The sequence below is a fragment of the Pseudorca crassidens genome, chromosome X, assembly GCF_039906515.1.
Source record: "Pseudorca crassidens isolate mPseCra1 chromosome X, mPseCra1.hap1, whole genome shotgun sequence".
NCBI lineage: Eukaryota > Metazoa > Chordata > Mammalia > Artiodactyla > Delphinidae > Pseudorca > Pseudorca crassidens.
This window is the reverse complement of record NC_090317.1, coordinates 2,905,462-2,920,167: the sequence shown is the minus strand read 5'-3', so window position 1 is coordinate 2,920,167 and position 14,706 is coordinate 2,905,462. Positions and strand designations below refer to the sequence as shown.

Sequence of the window (14,706 nt, the reverse complement as noted above, 5' to 3'; positions counted from 1 at the left end):
TCGGGACCTCCTTCCCAACAGTACCCTGCAGGGAGGGGCCCAATCCCTTGCTCCCTCCCCCAAAGACTCTGAATCCTTTCAAAGGCAGATGGAGGGCAGCCCCCAATTTGCACCGGGCTCATCCATTCCCTGGGGTGAGAAGGCAGGACCCGGGCGGGCGGGGGGGGGGGGGGGTGGCGGGGGTGAGGGATGTCGAGGAAGACGGTTCCTGGCTCCTAACCCGATGACAGCCGCCACCGAGAACTGCCCCCCAGGCTGCGGCCCTCTGGGAGGGGTCTCCCGGATCAGCAGTGCCTTCCAGCCTGGCCGATGCCCTCTTCAGGTGGCACAGAGGGACCCGGGGGTACAGAGCCAGCCTCTGGGCAGGAAGGGGTCATTCCGGGGCCCCATCTACAGCCTCCCACTCACAGGACCCCAACCCCCCCCCCCCCCGCCTCCTGCCTGCTCCCAGGACACAGGAGTGATGCAGGGAGTGGGACAGGGAGGGGGCGCCCCTGCCCCTCGGGGGGCCGCCCCGCCCGGGACTTAAAGTGGAGGACAGCTCTCCCTGCCTTTCTGTGCCCCCACCCAGGGCCTGAGGGCTCTGCAACTCCTGCTGGACGGCCCTCCTTCCCTCGGCCACCCCATAGCCCCAGGTCCCCAAACGTCCCTCAGCGCCTAGACCAGGGCGGGCCGCTGCGGGACGGCAGGGGTAGACAGATCTCAGGCAGGTGGGCAAATAACCCCCACCCCGGAATCCTGCACTGCGTTCCTGGCAGGGGCCTCTGACCTCACGCCCAGACCCTTCTGTGGCCGGCTGGTCCTTGGGAGGGCACACGTGATGCCTCTGAACTCTCTGGGTGCCCCGAGCCCCCACAGAGCTGCCAGGGATCCTGGAGCTTCCGGTCCTGCCTGCCGTCCCTCCCCCTCCCCCTGACACCGAACCCACTGGTTCCCGGGGACCCCCCGAGTTTCCCGGGGACCCAACCAGCCATGGCCCGTGCCCACAAGGCCCTGCCGCCCTGCTCCATCCAGCCGAGGAGACCACATGGACCCTCTTGGACCCTGCCCGGACCGTACCTCCGTGCCGACTCGGGGTGCCAGGCCACTGCTGCTGCCCCCAACCCTGACCCCACCACAGCAGCCCCTTCACGCCATTGCCCACAGCAGAGGCCAAACTCAGATGAAACGTTCAGGGAAATTTATTAAACAGAAACATTGACTGAAACCATTGAACAGAGGGCATAACAACACACAGAGGAACTTCTAACGGCCACCGGAGCTCACAGGTCCCGGCCCCACCCAGGGTCCTCGAAAAGGTGCCTCCGCTACACCCCACCCGGCGGCCCTCCATCTCCCCACAGTCTCCCTTCCTGAGGGCCCCGCGGGTGGCCTCTCGCCAGGAAGATGGGCGCCGGCCATGCCCGCTCCCCCCAGGGCAGACCCTCCATTTCTGGCCCACATGCCCGGGGCCTGGCCCTGCCCTATGGCGGGCACAGGACAGTCCCACAGCAGGGCGCACGCCACCGAGCCGGGGACGTGGAGTCCCGAGGAACAACGGGGTGGCCCAGCAGAACACAAGCCCTGGGGGGCCTCCCGCAGACCTCCTGCAGCCCCGGTCAAGGTCTTCCTTCGAAGGTCGCAGGTGGGCTCCCAGGTCCTGGGGTGGGCGCTGGCTGTGACCTCGTCCATCCCGTCCTTCCCGCCGGCTCCTGGGACTGGGCTCGGGGTCTCCACACCGCGCAGGGGTTGGGGGAACTGCTCAGAGGAGAACACATGCACATTTCCACAACAACAGGCAGCGCTGGGCCTGAATCTATGCCCAGAAAGCACACGTTGAGCTCACGACACTGGCCCACAGAGACCAGAGCCTTGGCTGGCACGTGGCGCACCTCAGGGCTCTGCGGGGGGACGATGGCTAGGGTGTGTGTGTTGGGGGAAGGGGAGCGGGGGCTGGGGGGTTCCTTGACACCTGGGTCCCTCTGGGGCCTACAGGGACACATTTGGGCTTGCCAGTACAGGGAGCAACCTGCCCCAGGGGATGATGAATAGGGGTCCCCTCTCAGGAGGGAGGCCCAGGCACCTGGAGTGGCCCCTAACGACTCCTAGGCCAGTGTGGGTGGCAGCCATCTGCAGGTGCCCCTCACCCAGGCCGGGGCTGGCCACTCAGGGCTGCTCCCAGGTGGCAGGCTTTGGGGCTGGCCTTGGCATTGGCAGCTGTGAGCTGTGGTTCTCCAGGCCAGTCCCACGTCTCCAGTGGCCACGCACAAACCTAGGGAGAACTAAACACTCCTTCCTCCCGCCAACTAATTCTCTTGGACCCTGCCCGGACCCCCTCCCCCTCCCGCCCCTCCCCCTCCCCTCTTCTCCGAGTCTCCCTCCTCCGTCTCCTCCTCCTCCCTCCTCCTCCTCCTTTGGAACAAACGCTTCCCTGCACCCCCACTCACACCAAAGCCAGTTGTGGGGTACTGGGCAACCAGGGACTCAGCGCCCTGCCTGCCAAGCTGACCTGACGCTCTCGCGTGGGGTCGTCTCCTCAGTGTCTGCTGTCCTTGCCCCTACTGCCCTTTCAGGCTGCAGGGGCAGGAGACTTGCTCCTGCCCTCACCTGCGCAGAGGCTCCAGGGTGCTGCCTTCCCGGGGCTCCCCTCGAGCGCTGTAGATGATCGTGAAGTTGGACCCTGCGGTGTCCCTCCGGGGCATCTCCTCTCTGCCCCACAGCCCTTCCTCGCCAGGCCGGCTCCTTCTGGCAGGGGCGGCCCCGGGGGAGGCGCCTCTAGGCCCCGCGTGGCCTGGGGACCCATCAACACCCTTAGCTCAGAGCCCCCAGGGTGGGCGTTTGAGGGTGGCCAGAAGACAGGACTGACGCCAGAGCCCCCGACTATACCTTTGTCAGCCTCTGCTGTGTTGGGGTCTGTGTCTGAGGCTCGGGTACGCCTCGTGCTGCGTATGGCGGCTTCCCGCTTGTGCCGCCGGTGCCTCCCTGAGCTGATTTCGGCTTGCTTGGTGGAGTCCCTAACAGCTGGTGGACGCTGCGGGGGCTGGGGCGGGGCCTCGGCCTGGCTGCCCTGCCCCTGTGCCCCAGTCAAGGCCCCCACTGTTTCTGTGGGCTGCCCCTTCCCCTCGTTGAAATATCTGTGTTGCCTGCTAGGGGAGGGGGTGCCTGCATATCTTGAGCCTACGCTTCCTGGGGCCTGGGGTGGCTCCCGGCCCCGGCCCGCATCTCGTTTCCCGACTCTTCTGCTGCAGGCTGAGGCGCCTGCTTTGCCGGGGACTGGTCCTCGGCCCTAGGACACGCGGCCTGGCTGTGGCCTTCCTCCCCAGTCTCGCAGCAGCGTGGCACCTGCTTGCGCTTCAGTGACAGGGTAGCCCCTTCCTGGACGGTCTGAGTGCTGCTGTCATGGAACTGCCCTGCCCGCACCATGACCGGACGGACCGGGACACTGGTTTCTGCCACTACCTGGGTGCCAGAGGCCCTGTGGCCCCCTCCTACCTGCCTCTGCTTCTCCCTGGTCACTGCCGCGGCGGTCTGCCACTCCTCCACGTCTCGAACGAGCTGCATCAACTCCAGGAAGGGGGGCGCACAGCCTCGCTGATCCAAGACCATGAGCTTGTCCCGGAGGCCGGTGCTCACGTGGGCCTGGGCTAGGGTGTATTTCAGGCGAATCATGTCTGCGCTTCTCACTGGCAAGGGGCTGTGCCGCACAGCGTTCTGCAGCACGGGCTCTAGCCGCAGCAAGAAGGCAGAGACTTTCCCTCCGGGCTTCTGCAAGGTCTGGAGCAACTGAAAACGTGCGGTTCTATAGTTGTCTTTATTCCCGAAGATCTGCTTCAGGGCGTCCAGGCACTGTGCCACGGTCATGGAGCCACTGTTGGCCCGGAGCATCCGCACGATGGACAGGGCGGGGCCGCGCAAGCTCTCCAGCAAACGCCGCTGCTTCTCTACCTCAGACACCCGCCACATCTGCATCATCTGCGTCACCTGCTCCAGCCAGGCTTCCAAGTTCTCTTCGCCCGGGCCTGGGGAAGTGCTTCCCGAAAACACCTTCAGTTTTGGGTACCACATGCTTTCTCGCAGAGGCCGCGGGTCTGGCGGCCTGACTTGGGCCAAGCCTTTTGGCTGTCCCTCCTCAGGGCGAGTGATATACCCCAGGGTTTTGACCACATCTACCATTCTCCGGCCCTCAGCTTTCAGGAAGTGGTTCAGTCTGTTGATAAGTTCATCATCTGGGCTACGGGGCTTCACCACCACTTCCCAGGCACCTCCCTTTCCTGGACCTGACTCGGCGCCGTAGCGTAATTGACCTGGGCGGCCAATCCAATGAGAGCTGCCTTAGAGCTGTCTTCCCTTCTGAACATTCTGCCCAGCACCCTGTAGGCGCACAGGGGCTGTAAGCCCGCCCTCAGGGTCTCTTTAATTTCCTCTTCACTACACTCCACAGGGACGCCCACGATCAGCAGGGCCTTCCTGGGGTCCAGGTCCATGCCCTTGCACCAATCCTCCAACAGATTCACAGGCATTGCTCCCACTGTCTATGGACTGATCTAACACTAGGGGCAGTAGGCAGCTCACAGAGTTGGACCGGGACTCAGGGAATTCTGAGTCAACGCCGAGTATGGAGGCAGAATCGTTCCGGGTTTGCACAGCCTATAATGCAAATGGGGTGAGAGCATCATTCACGCGCACCCTCCCACCCCGACTAAAAGCCCACGCACTACCCCCACTTCTGCTCACAGAGATCCAGGCCCTGCTTTTCAGGGCTTCCCCAGTCATTTGCTGGAGAGGTGTCTTTAGGCCAAGCTCCCCTCCCTGCTGACCTCGGCTTGCCGTGCACTCCTCCTCAAAGTCCAAGGACTCCTCTGTGTGTACTGCAGGTGCCTGTGGTGAAAAGGTCAGCGTCAGGAGGAGGGGCCTGACAAAGCCCGCCAAACGGGAGAGGACAGCAGGCTGTCCCACTCCCTGCCTCAGGGCTGTTCAGGCCCAGGGCACCCGGTATCCACTTCTCTGGGGCAAAGGTTGGAGGACGGAGATGTGAGTTCCCTCCTTTCTCAGAGAATGTCTGACAAATGAGAAAGATGGTTGGAGCTCTCTCTGCACAAGGCAATGAAACTGGTGGGTGTGGAGAACGTGTGACAAGCTGCAGTGTTGCCGTGGATACTGAGAAGGGCGGGGACCATGGGTTTCCATCGCAGAGGGGTGCTATGTGGTAAAGGTTAAGGAGCAACAGGGGATGTCACTGGCCTCCAACCAAAGAAGTGTCCTGTTGTCGCTGGAGGGGAGGGGACATGGGGGGTGGGCGGCAAGGATCACGTGCTGAAAAACAGTAGCCTACCGTTTCAAACTGTGCGGAAGCTAGAATCAGGGACAGAAAAGGGACCCAGAAAGGGTCTACAGTGCCACACTGCTGAAAGACAACCCTCACCCTAGGTGTGACCCCACCCTGTAGACCCTGGAAACCCTGGCAGGCAACCCCACCCCTCCGGCTTTTTGCCAGGAAGTTACAGAAGCCTCTCCCGACATAGGTCTACGTCACAGCTGTTCACCATGCTGACTAGGGACCCACCGGCAGTGCAGACACGCAACACTAGGCCTGCCCTCTAGCTCTGCCCAGAGGCAGCTCGCGGTGCTGGGAGGTGGTACTGCCTCACTGCATCTGTCCAAGGCGAGGCAGAGGTGCTTTGCTACGGTTCCACCCCACACGGCCCTGCTCAGGCTGTGCCCATTCTGAGCCTACAGAGGCACTCTGGTACAGGGATACAGGAAACTGCTCAGGGGGCGGGGGGTGGTGGTGTGATGAACTGGGCCATTGGGATTGACATGTATACGCTCATGTGTATAAAATGGATGACTAATAAGAACCTGCTGTAAAAAAATAAAATAAAATTCAAAAATTCAAAAAAAAAAGAAAAGAAACTTCTCAACTGGTATACAGTGCTAGTACGGGAGGGATCCTACAGTATGATTATTGCCCCGCCCTCCAATCCACCCCCTCCCTCAAACTCTGCCCCCACTGACGCACGAGGGAGGACTTAAGCCCCACCCCTGACGCCAAGCCTCCCCTCACGGAAGTTTGATCCCTGTCCCCCCTCCAAGTCCCACCCCCACCCAAGCACCACCCCCACCTAAGCCCAGCCCCTGACGCCTAGCCCCAGGATTACGGAAGTCCGATCCCTGCCCCCACCGAGCCCCACCCCTTCCCATGTCCCATCCCCCACTCAAGTCCGATCCCTAACAAAGCCCTGCCCCCACCCAAGCCAAATCCCTGCCCCCACCCAAGCCATGTCCCCCCCCTTCCCAAGCATCATCCCCGTCCCAAGCCCTGGCCTCACTCAAGTCCAACTACTGTCCCCAAGCCTCCCGCCCTCATTCCCCTGTTGTCCCCACCCACACCTAAGCCCTCCTCCCTAAGTCCCCACGACCCCTCACACACCCGCTACCTCAAACGTCCCTCATTCCAGAGCAGGAATACACGTGGTCAGTGGAAGTTGGTGGAGGCCAGGGGAGGAAGGGCTGAAGCCACTTTCCCTCTAGGATAAGGCCCAGAGCCGCTAGTCCTGACCGCAATGGCTGTGAGCAGGGTTAGGTGTGGAATAGGCTCCCCTGCAATTCCTAGGCTGGTCGCGGTGCCTGGAAATGGCACGGAATGGATGCGGTGCCAACGCCTGGTGCAGTGGGATCCCATTTCCAGGGCAAACCTGTAGCCACCAACCCCTGGGACGCCACGGGAGAGGGCAAGGGTCATTGTGCGGAACCCCACGCGGTTTGGATGGCTCTCTGTGCCTGCTGCAGGTGCCTACAGGCCGAAGCGCCTGCACACCACGACCACCACGCGTCCGGAACCACGGCTCGCGCGGTGCACACTGGGCCGGGAGCCCGTGGAAAGGGGCTGTCGGGCTACAAACTCCCCGCCCCCCCGCCCCCGCTCCCCCCGCTTCCCGCCCCGCAGAGCTGCACACGGCCCACTCGCGGCTGCGCCCTAGCAGCGTGGCGCCCACCGTTTCCCCTCGGAAGGGGGAGACCTCGCCCCGCCCTGCGCCAGTGTGCGCAACTAGGCGGACGGAGTTCGAATTAAACCGGGGCACCTTAAACTGCAGAGCTGGACAGAATCCAGCCTTGGACTGTGAGCGGGGTTAGGTGTGCAATAGGGTCCCCTGCAATTCCTAGGCCGGTCCCTGGAAGGAGGCCGCCAGACCCACCACGTGCCACGCCAGGCCCAGCAGCCATCTTGGCTCTTGTTTAGCATGTCTGTTCCCCATTGAGCGGGAGCTGTGGCGTGACAGTCACCAGTCGCTCTCCCTATTTGAATATTCCAAGAGGTCAGCGCAGGGCCGGGTGCAAAAGTAAAAGCCCGGTGGGTGCTTACTAAATGAAATCCTGATCGTTTTTTTTTTTAAATTGTTCTGTTTTCTAGAGGCGGACAGCAGAAATACAGCTGCTTCCGGGAAAAATGCAAGGGCAGGAAAATTTTTCGTATTCACCAAGAGACCGAAAACTTTCAAAGGATTACATTCTCCCATTATTCCCTTGACTTCACAGCCTAGTACTACCCACCTAGTACTGCCCACCTAGTACCCAAACTGCTTCCCGCCCTTTTCCAAAGAAAATTTCTTCCACAGAAGGAAGACTGGAACATTTTCCCTGGGGCCCGCGGGACTCTTAACTCGCTGTTCCAGAGAACGGCGTTGGGGGAGCTCAGGTTATCGCACTGGAAGTCTGCAAATCTGGTAGATCTTGGTAAAAATGAAAGTTCTGATTCAGGAGGACTGGGGTGGGACTGAGGTTCTGCGTTTCTCGAAAGCTAGGTGACTCCATGCTGTAGATCCCTGACTACGCTTGGAGTACCAAGGCTCTGAAGCCTGTAGTCACTTTTCGGACCAGAAGTTGTGGTCATCTGGTGACAGAATAGATTTCTTTTGCTTTATTCGGGACACAGAAGAAGAGGCTTTTCCATAACGTTTTAATAAAAATATTAAAAGCAGACAAAAATGTTAAAGATTACCTTTAAGTCCAGATATTTCCTATATCAGAGGAGAACACAGACCTGAACATGCCTTACTTAATTAGAACGTACTATTGAGAGGCTGTTAAATCATTCTCCTTCCATGCCAAGAAAAAGGGGTTACCTGCTGGTGTCAGAAAGTCTCCTGCAGCCCTCCTGCCATCCCGGTCCAGTTTCTGTAACAAGAGAATGGGAGTAATAATAGTACATGCCTCAGGGTCATTGTAAGAATAAGATGAGATAGTATTTATAAAACAGTGCCTAGTACATAGCAAACAATCATCAAATAGTAGCTTTTGATATCAGTTCATTATTTTTTTAAATAAATTTATTTATTTATTTTTGGCTGCGTTGGGTCTTCGTTGCTGCGCGCGGGCTTTTGCAGGAAGCGGGGGCTACTCTTCATTGCGGTGTGCGGGCTTCTCATTGTGGTGGCTTCTCTTGTTGCAGAGCACGGGCTCTAGGCATGAGGGCTTCAGTAGTTGTGGCGCACGGGCTCTAGAGCACAGGCTCAGTAGTTGTGGCACACGGGCTTAGTTGCTCCACGGCATGTGGGATCTTCCCTGACCAGGGCTCGAACCCGTGTCCCCTGCATTGGCAGGTGGATTCTTAACCACTGCACCACCAGGGAAGCCCCTCAGTTCATTATTAAGATGGATGTGAAAGACTAGGGAACAAATTTTAATCCCTTAACCACCAGACTGGAACACAGATGTATTCATTTATTTAAGAAATATTTTTGAGCACCTATTATATGCCAGACATGGTTTTTGGTTTTACTGGGAAAAATAGTATCTGTGACCTTAAGATCTAAACCTGACATTAAGAACTCAAGGAATCTGTGAACTTGGATGGGGGAAAATTCATATTTATTTTTACTCAAGCAACTAAAATATAGCATTTCCTTCAATTATGAATGTGGACAGCAAACCACAGTACTATTAGCAGTACATGTTACTTCATCACCAACAAAAATAAATATTTCTATATCCCATTATAGTTACTGCAGATATCTAGAAATATTTACTGAAAATAGCATTACCTCAAAATTAGACAGTTGGTAGACCAGTTTTAGATACTGTTATATTATGTGTTAATGAGGCATATATATCACTGTAAAAATATAATTATGAGCATGCTTTATGCCCTTAAGCATATTAATAATAGCTGCTTGAAAAATATTGTCTGTGAATTATGATATCAGGGTCAGTTTCCCTTGAATGTTTTTTTTCTTGAGTGTCATCACATTTTCTTGTTTCGTCTAGTAATTAAGCATCATATCCTGGACATTGTCAATAATGTGTTCTAGTGGCTCTGGCTTCTTGCTTTCTGTTATATTTCTCCAAAGAGGTGTTATTGTTGCTGCTGCTGCTGCTGCATTAGCAGCCAGTTAACTTAGCTAAACTCAGACTCCAAACTCTGTCTCCCATGTTGAACGTCATCTGATATCTCTGCTCAGTTATTTTCTTAGAGTCTGCCCTGTACATACACATCCCAGTGTCACCAGAGATTTGAGCAGAGTTTATATGCCAAAGTTGGGTTCCGTGCCTCTGGTTCTTTCCTGTCCAGGGTTTTCCTTCTCACTTTCCCTCCACTGTGGTCACCCTGAACTGTGTCCTCTGGGTCTCTGAAGTTTTAGCCACCCAGCATGACATCCTCTGCAGCCTGCCCTCACATGTAAGCAAATATGCAAGCGGGAATATCAAATTCTACAAATTATTTAAGGAAGAAATAATGTCAATACTACACAAACTCTTCCATAGACGTGAGGAGGAAAGAATACTTCCAACTTATTCAATGAGGCCAGCACTAGCTTTATATCAAAAAACCATTCAAAGACATCATATAAAAGAAAACTACAGACTGATGTGTTTCATGAACATACATGCAAAAATTCTAGACAAAATTTTAGCAAATGGAGTTCAACAAGATACAAAAATGATAACATATTATGACTAAGTAGTCTATAATAAGAATACAAGTTTAGTTTAAACATTTGAAATTTTATCAACATAACTCAGCAGATTAACAAAAATAAAAACAATATGACATATCTCTTAGTCTATTCAGGCTGGTATAACAAAATACCACACACTGTGTGGCTGATAAACAACAGAAATTCATTTCTCACAGTTCTGGAGGCTGGAAGTCCAAGATCAAGGTGCCAACATGGTTGTACCCTGGTGAGGGCTCGCTTCCTAGTTAATAGCCAGCAACTTCTTGCTAGGTCCTCACATGCCAAAGGAGCAAGGCATCTCTGGAGCCTGTTTTATAAGGGCATTGATCCCATTGGGACCTAAATACTTCCCAAAGGCCCCACCTCCTAATACCGTCACCTTTGGGAGTTAAGATTTCAGCATATGATTTTGGGGGGGGGGGCGGGGGGATACATTCTGACTACAGCAATATTCTCAATACATGCAGAAAAAACATTTGACAGAATCCAACATCCAGTCATGATAAAATAAAATTAAAAAACTCCCAGTAAACTAGGAATAGAAGGGAACTTCCTCAACCTGATAACTGACATCTATAAAAAAACCTACAGCTAACATCGTCCTTAGTGGTGAAAGACTGAGTGCTTTCCGCCTAAAATCAGAATGAAGACAGGGAAGCCCCACTCTTACACTTTCTATTCAACACTGTGTTGGAGGTTCAAGCCTGGGAAATTAGGCAAGGAAAAGAAGTAAACAGCATCCAGACTGGAAAGGAAGAAGTAAACTGTCTTTGTTCACACATGACAAGATTATCTATTTAGAAAATGCAATGGAATCTATAGAAAAGTTGCTAGAACTAATATGGGAGTTTAGCAGGCTGCAGGATATAAGATCAATATACAAAAATCAATTGTATTCCTATATGCTAGCAATGATCAATCAGAAATTAATTTTTTTAAAAACAATACCACTCACAATAGCATCAAAAATGTGCAGTACTTAGGAGCAAATCTGGCAAAAGATATGATAGAACAGTGCATTGAAAAATACCAAATATTGGTGAGAGAAACTATAGACCAAAATAAATGGAGAGAGACCTAGTTTATGGCTCAAAGAACTCAATATTGGTGAAAAGATGTCAATTCTCTCCAAATTGATCTACAGAATTTAAACCAGTACCGATCAAAATCCCCAAATCCCATTTTTGGGAATGCAAAAAAACCTAGACTAGTTAAAACAACACTGAGAACAAAGTTATAGAACTTACACTATCTGATTCCAAAGATTATTACAAAACACTAATCAAAGCTTCATGTTATTGGTATAAAGATAGAAAATACATCAATAGAACAGTATAGACAGCCCTGAATCCACAAATTTCTGGAAAACTGATCTTTGATATAGGCAAAAAATTACAGTAGAGATAGTCTTTTCAACAAATGATGATGAGATAATTGGATATCCACATGCACAAAAATGAACTTTGACCCATATCTCACAAAACACACAAAAATTGACTCAAAATGGATCAGAAACCTAAGTAAATATAAAACCTAGAACCATACAACTTTTAAAAGAAAACAAGATCTTTGTGACCTTGGGTTAGACAAAGATGTCTTAGATATGACACCAAAATCACAATCCATAAAAGAGCAGATTGATAAATTTAACTTCATCAAAATTTAGAATTTGTGCTCTTCAAAGGACAAGCTACAGACCGGGATAAGATGTTTGCAAAGCATACACCTGACAAAAGACTTGTATTCCGAATATATAAAGAGCGTTTGCAACTTAATAAGAAGACAAACAACCTGATAATAACACTGTAAAATGGGCAAAAGGTTTAAGTAGACACTTCACCAAAGAAGAGTAACAGACGGCTGACATCAATATCACTAGTCAGGGAAGTTCAGATTAAAATCATAATGAGATTACACTACATACCTATCAGCATGGCTAAAATTAAGACTGGCTATACCAAGCATTGACAAGGATAGGAAACAACTGGAGCTCTCCTACACTGTTGGTGGGAATGTAAAATGGTACAACCATTTTGGAAAACGATTTCGTAGTTTTTTTTGAAAGTTAAACATACCTCTACTATATTATCTAGCCATACCACTCCTTGGTATTTACCCAAGGTAGAAGGAAATGTATGTCCATATAAAGGTTTGTACACAAATGTTCACAGAAGCTTTATTTATAGTTGCCCCAAACTGGAAACTACCCAAATGTCCATCGACCAATGAATGAATAAACCCACTATGGTACGTTAATGCAATGGAATATTATTCAGCAATAGAAAGGAGTGAACTGTTGATACATACAACAATATGGATAAATCTCAAAATAATTTTGTTGGGTGAAAGGAGCCAGATACAAAAGTACACTTATTATACGATTCCATTTACATAAAACTCTAGAAAATGCAAACCACCCTATAGTGAGAGAAAGCAGATCAGTGGTTGCTTGAGGACAAGAGGAAGAAGACAAGATAAGAGAAAAGGACACAAGGAAACTTTGAGAGTAATGGATATCTTTAATTGCCTTGATTGTGGTGGTGGTTTCATGAACATATATATATATATATATGTCAAACCTTATCAGATAGTACAGCTTAAACATGTCCAGGTTATTGTTTGTCAAATATACCTCAAAAGAGCTGCTTTTTTAAAAAAAATACACCTACAAGTAAATAATAAAAAGACAAATAACGCATAAATGTGGGCAAGCTATTTGAACAGACACATAAAAACATCACACGCAACATGATTAGTCATCAGGGAGATGATAATTAAAATCACAATGAGTTACCACTTCACACCCACTTAAATGGCTAAAAATAAAGGCTTACAACCCCAAATACAGAGGAGGATTGGAAGGAAAAGGAACTCTCATACGTATCTGTGGGAACATAACTCGTACAACCACTTCGGAGAACATTCTGGCAGTTTCTCATAAAACAACTCTACTATGATGTGGCAATTCCCTTTCTAGGTAGTTACCCAACTAAATGAAAGCATATGTCTACACAAACTTGTACACGAATGTTCACAGTAGCTTTATTTATAATACTCCAAAACGAAAAGAGACCAGATCATAAACTGGTGAATGAATAAAAACCAACTGGAATATATCCAGATAATGGAATACTATTCAGTTATCAAAGGAAAGAAGCAACACATTAAACAACATAGATAAATCTCAAAATCGTCATACTGAATGAAAGAAACCAGACACAAAATAGTACATACCATATGATTCCATCCATATGAAGTTCTCAAATAGGCGAAAGTAATCTAAGATGGAAAAAATTTAGAACAGCGGTTGCCTCTGTGTGGAATTGTGGTGGGAGCTGACTGGGAATGGGCACAAAGGAGATTTCTGGGGTGTTGATAATGTTCAGTATCCTGACAAGAGCTTGGTGTATGCATTTGTCAAAAGTCACTGCATGGGGCACTTAAGACTTGCACATTTCACTGTATGTAAATTTTACCTCCAAAAACAACAAAAAAAACCCCAGTAAACAGGTATTGATCTCTAGGTAATGCTATGCGTGCTGAAGTGTTAAGGGGTGAAGTGTGCTTGTATGTCTGCAACTTACTGATACTTTGAAATGGATCAGTTAAATAAGGATGACCATGCAATCAAGCAGGTGTAGCATAATGCTAATTGTAGAATATTGGTGATTGGTATATGCGTGCAAATCTTTCAATTGATCTGTATGTTGCAAAGTTTTCATAATAAAATGTGGAAGGTAAATAAGAAAAAAAGTTGGTAGCATCTAACAGATAAAATTGTTACAAGAATATTTAAGAAGTTGGTTATAATCATTATCACTAATAAAACAATAAATGTATATTAATAAAAAATGAACAAAAAAGTTAGACCGTGTCCTTCAGACTTAATTTCAGTGCCCAGCTAGTGTGGCTCCTTTTCCCTTGGCTTACTGCTTTCCAGCATTTTCCTTTTGATCCTAGAATATGCCCAGTTGGTTCCTACCACAGGGAATTTGCACATGCTATTCCTTTTACCTGTGGATGCTCTTCCTATCAACAACCTTCACACGGCTCAGTCCTTCTTGTCATCCAAGTCTCATATCAACCATAGTCTCACTGAAATTACCCACCCATCACTCCCAAACACCCCCCTAATTGATGTTCTTCACAGTTCTTGTCATTCTTGTGTGTTGTTTGTTGACCCTTGTTTATTATTGTATTCCTTACGAAACAGGAATCTTCAAGAAAGCATCGATGGGCTTAGCACACTGCAGGGTGCAGCAGCTTCCTAGATCTTTGTTGACTGGCAGAAATTCCTCTGGAAGTGGCTGTCACTACTTGCAGCACCCCCTATCCAAGAATCCTGTTCTCTTCTCTTCTTAGTATGACCTGCCATTTTGAAATTAACTCAAATGACTTTCCCCTCCACCTTTACCCGAGCACGCGGGCGCGCGCGCGCGCACACACCCACACACAAACACATACTCACAGGAGCTCTTGGGCGCCAAATGCGCGCCCCCTGAGGGCAGGGATGCAGCCTGGTTTTGCTCACAGCTGTATTCTCAGTGCTTGGCACGGCGAGAGCTCACACCTTCCGTGACTGAGCGAGGCGCTTTGACCCCTCCAGTGGGGGCTGGCTTTGCTCTGCGTCGCCCTCCGTTCTCATTCCCCCACCCATATTCCCGTCCTAAAGGCGCCCAAGGGGGAGGGGTCCTCTCCATTCCTTCGTTCCCTCCTTCGTGGGCTTGTTGGTTCATTCGCTAGTTCATTCATTCATTCATTAGTACATTCA

At 50.8% G+C, this 14,706-nt stretch overlaps 2 protein-coding genes across 2 annotated transcripts in view; both read right to left on the bottom strand.

Moving 5' to 3' along the window:
* PNMA6A (PNMA family member 6A) overlaps window positions 1-2,681 on the bottom strand; it is a 50,420-nt gene extending 47,739 nt beyond the window's left edge. Inside the window, 3 exon segments of the mRNA XM_067723961.1 lie at window positions 1,584-1,737; window positions 1,815-1,968; window positions 2,587-2,681. Coding sequence (XP_067580062.1) covers window positions 1,584-1,737; window positions 1,815-1,968; window positions 2,587-2,681 — 403 coding nt within the window.
* On the bottom strand, window positions 2,369-14,703 carry LOC137216842 (paraneoplastic antigen-like protein 5). The gene is given in 4 exon segments (XM_067722954.1): window positions 2,369-4,256; window positions 4,259-4,857; window positions 8,103-8,154; window positions 14,404-14,703. Coding segments are annotated over 2 exon segments (1,341 nt in total). The 5' UTR covers window positions 4,500-4,857; window positions 8,103-8,154; window positions 14,404-14,703; the 3' UTR covers window positions 2,369-3,156.
* Between the last annotated feature and the right edge of the window lie 3 nt (window positions 14,704-14,706).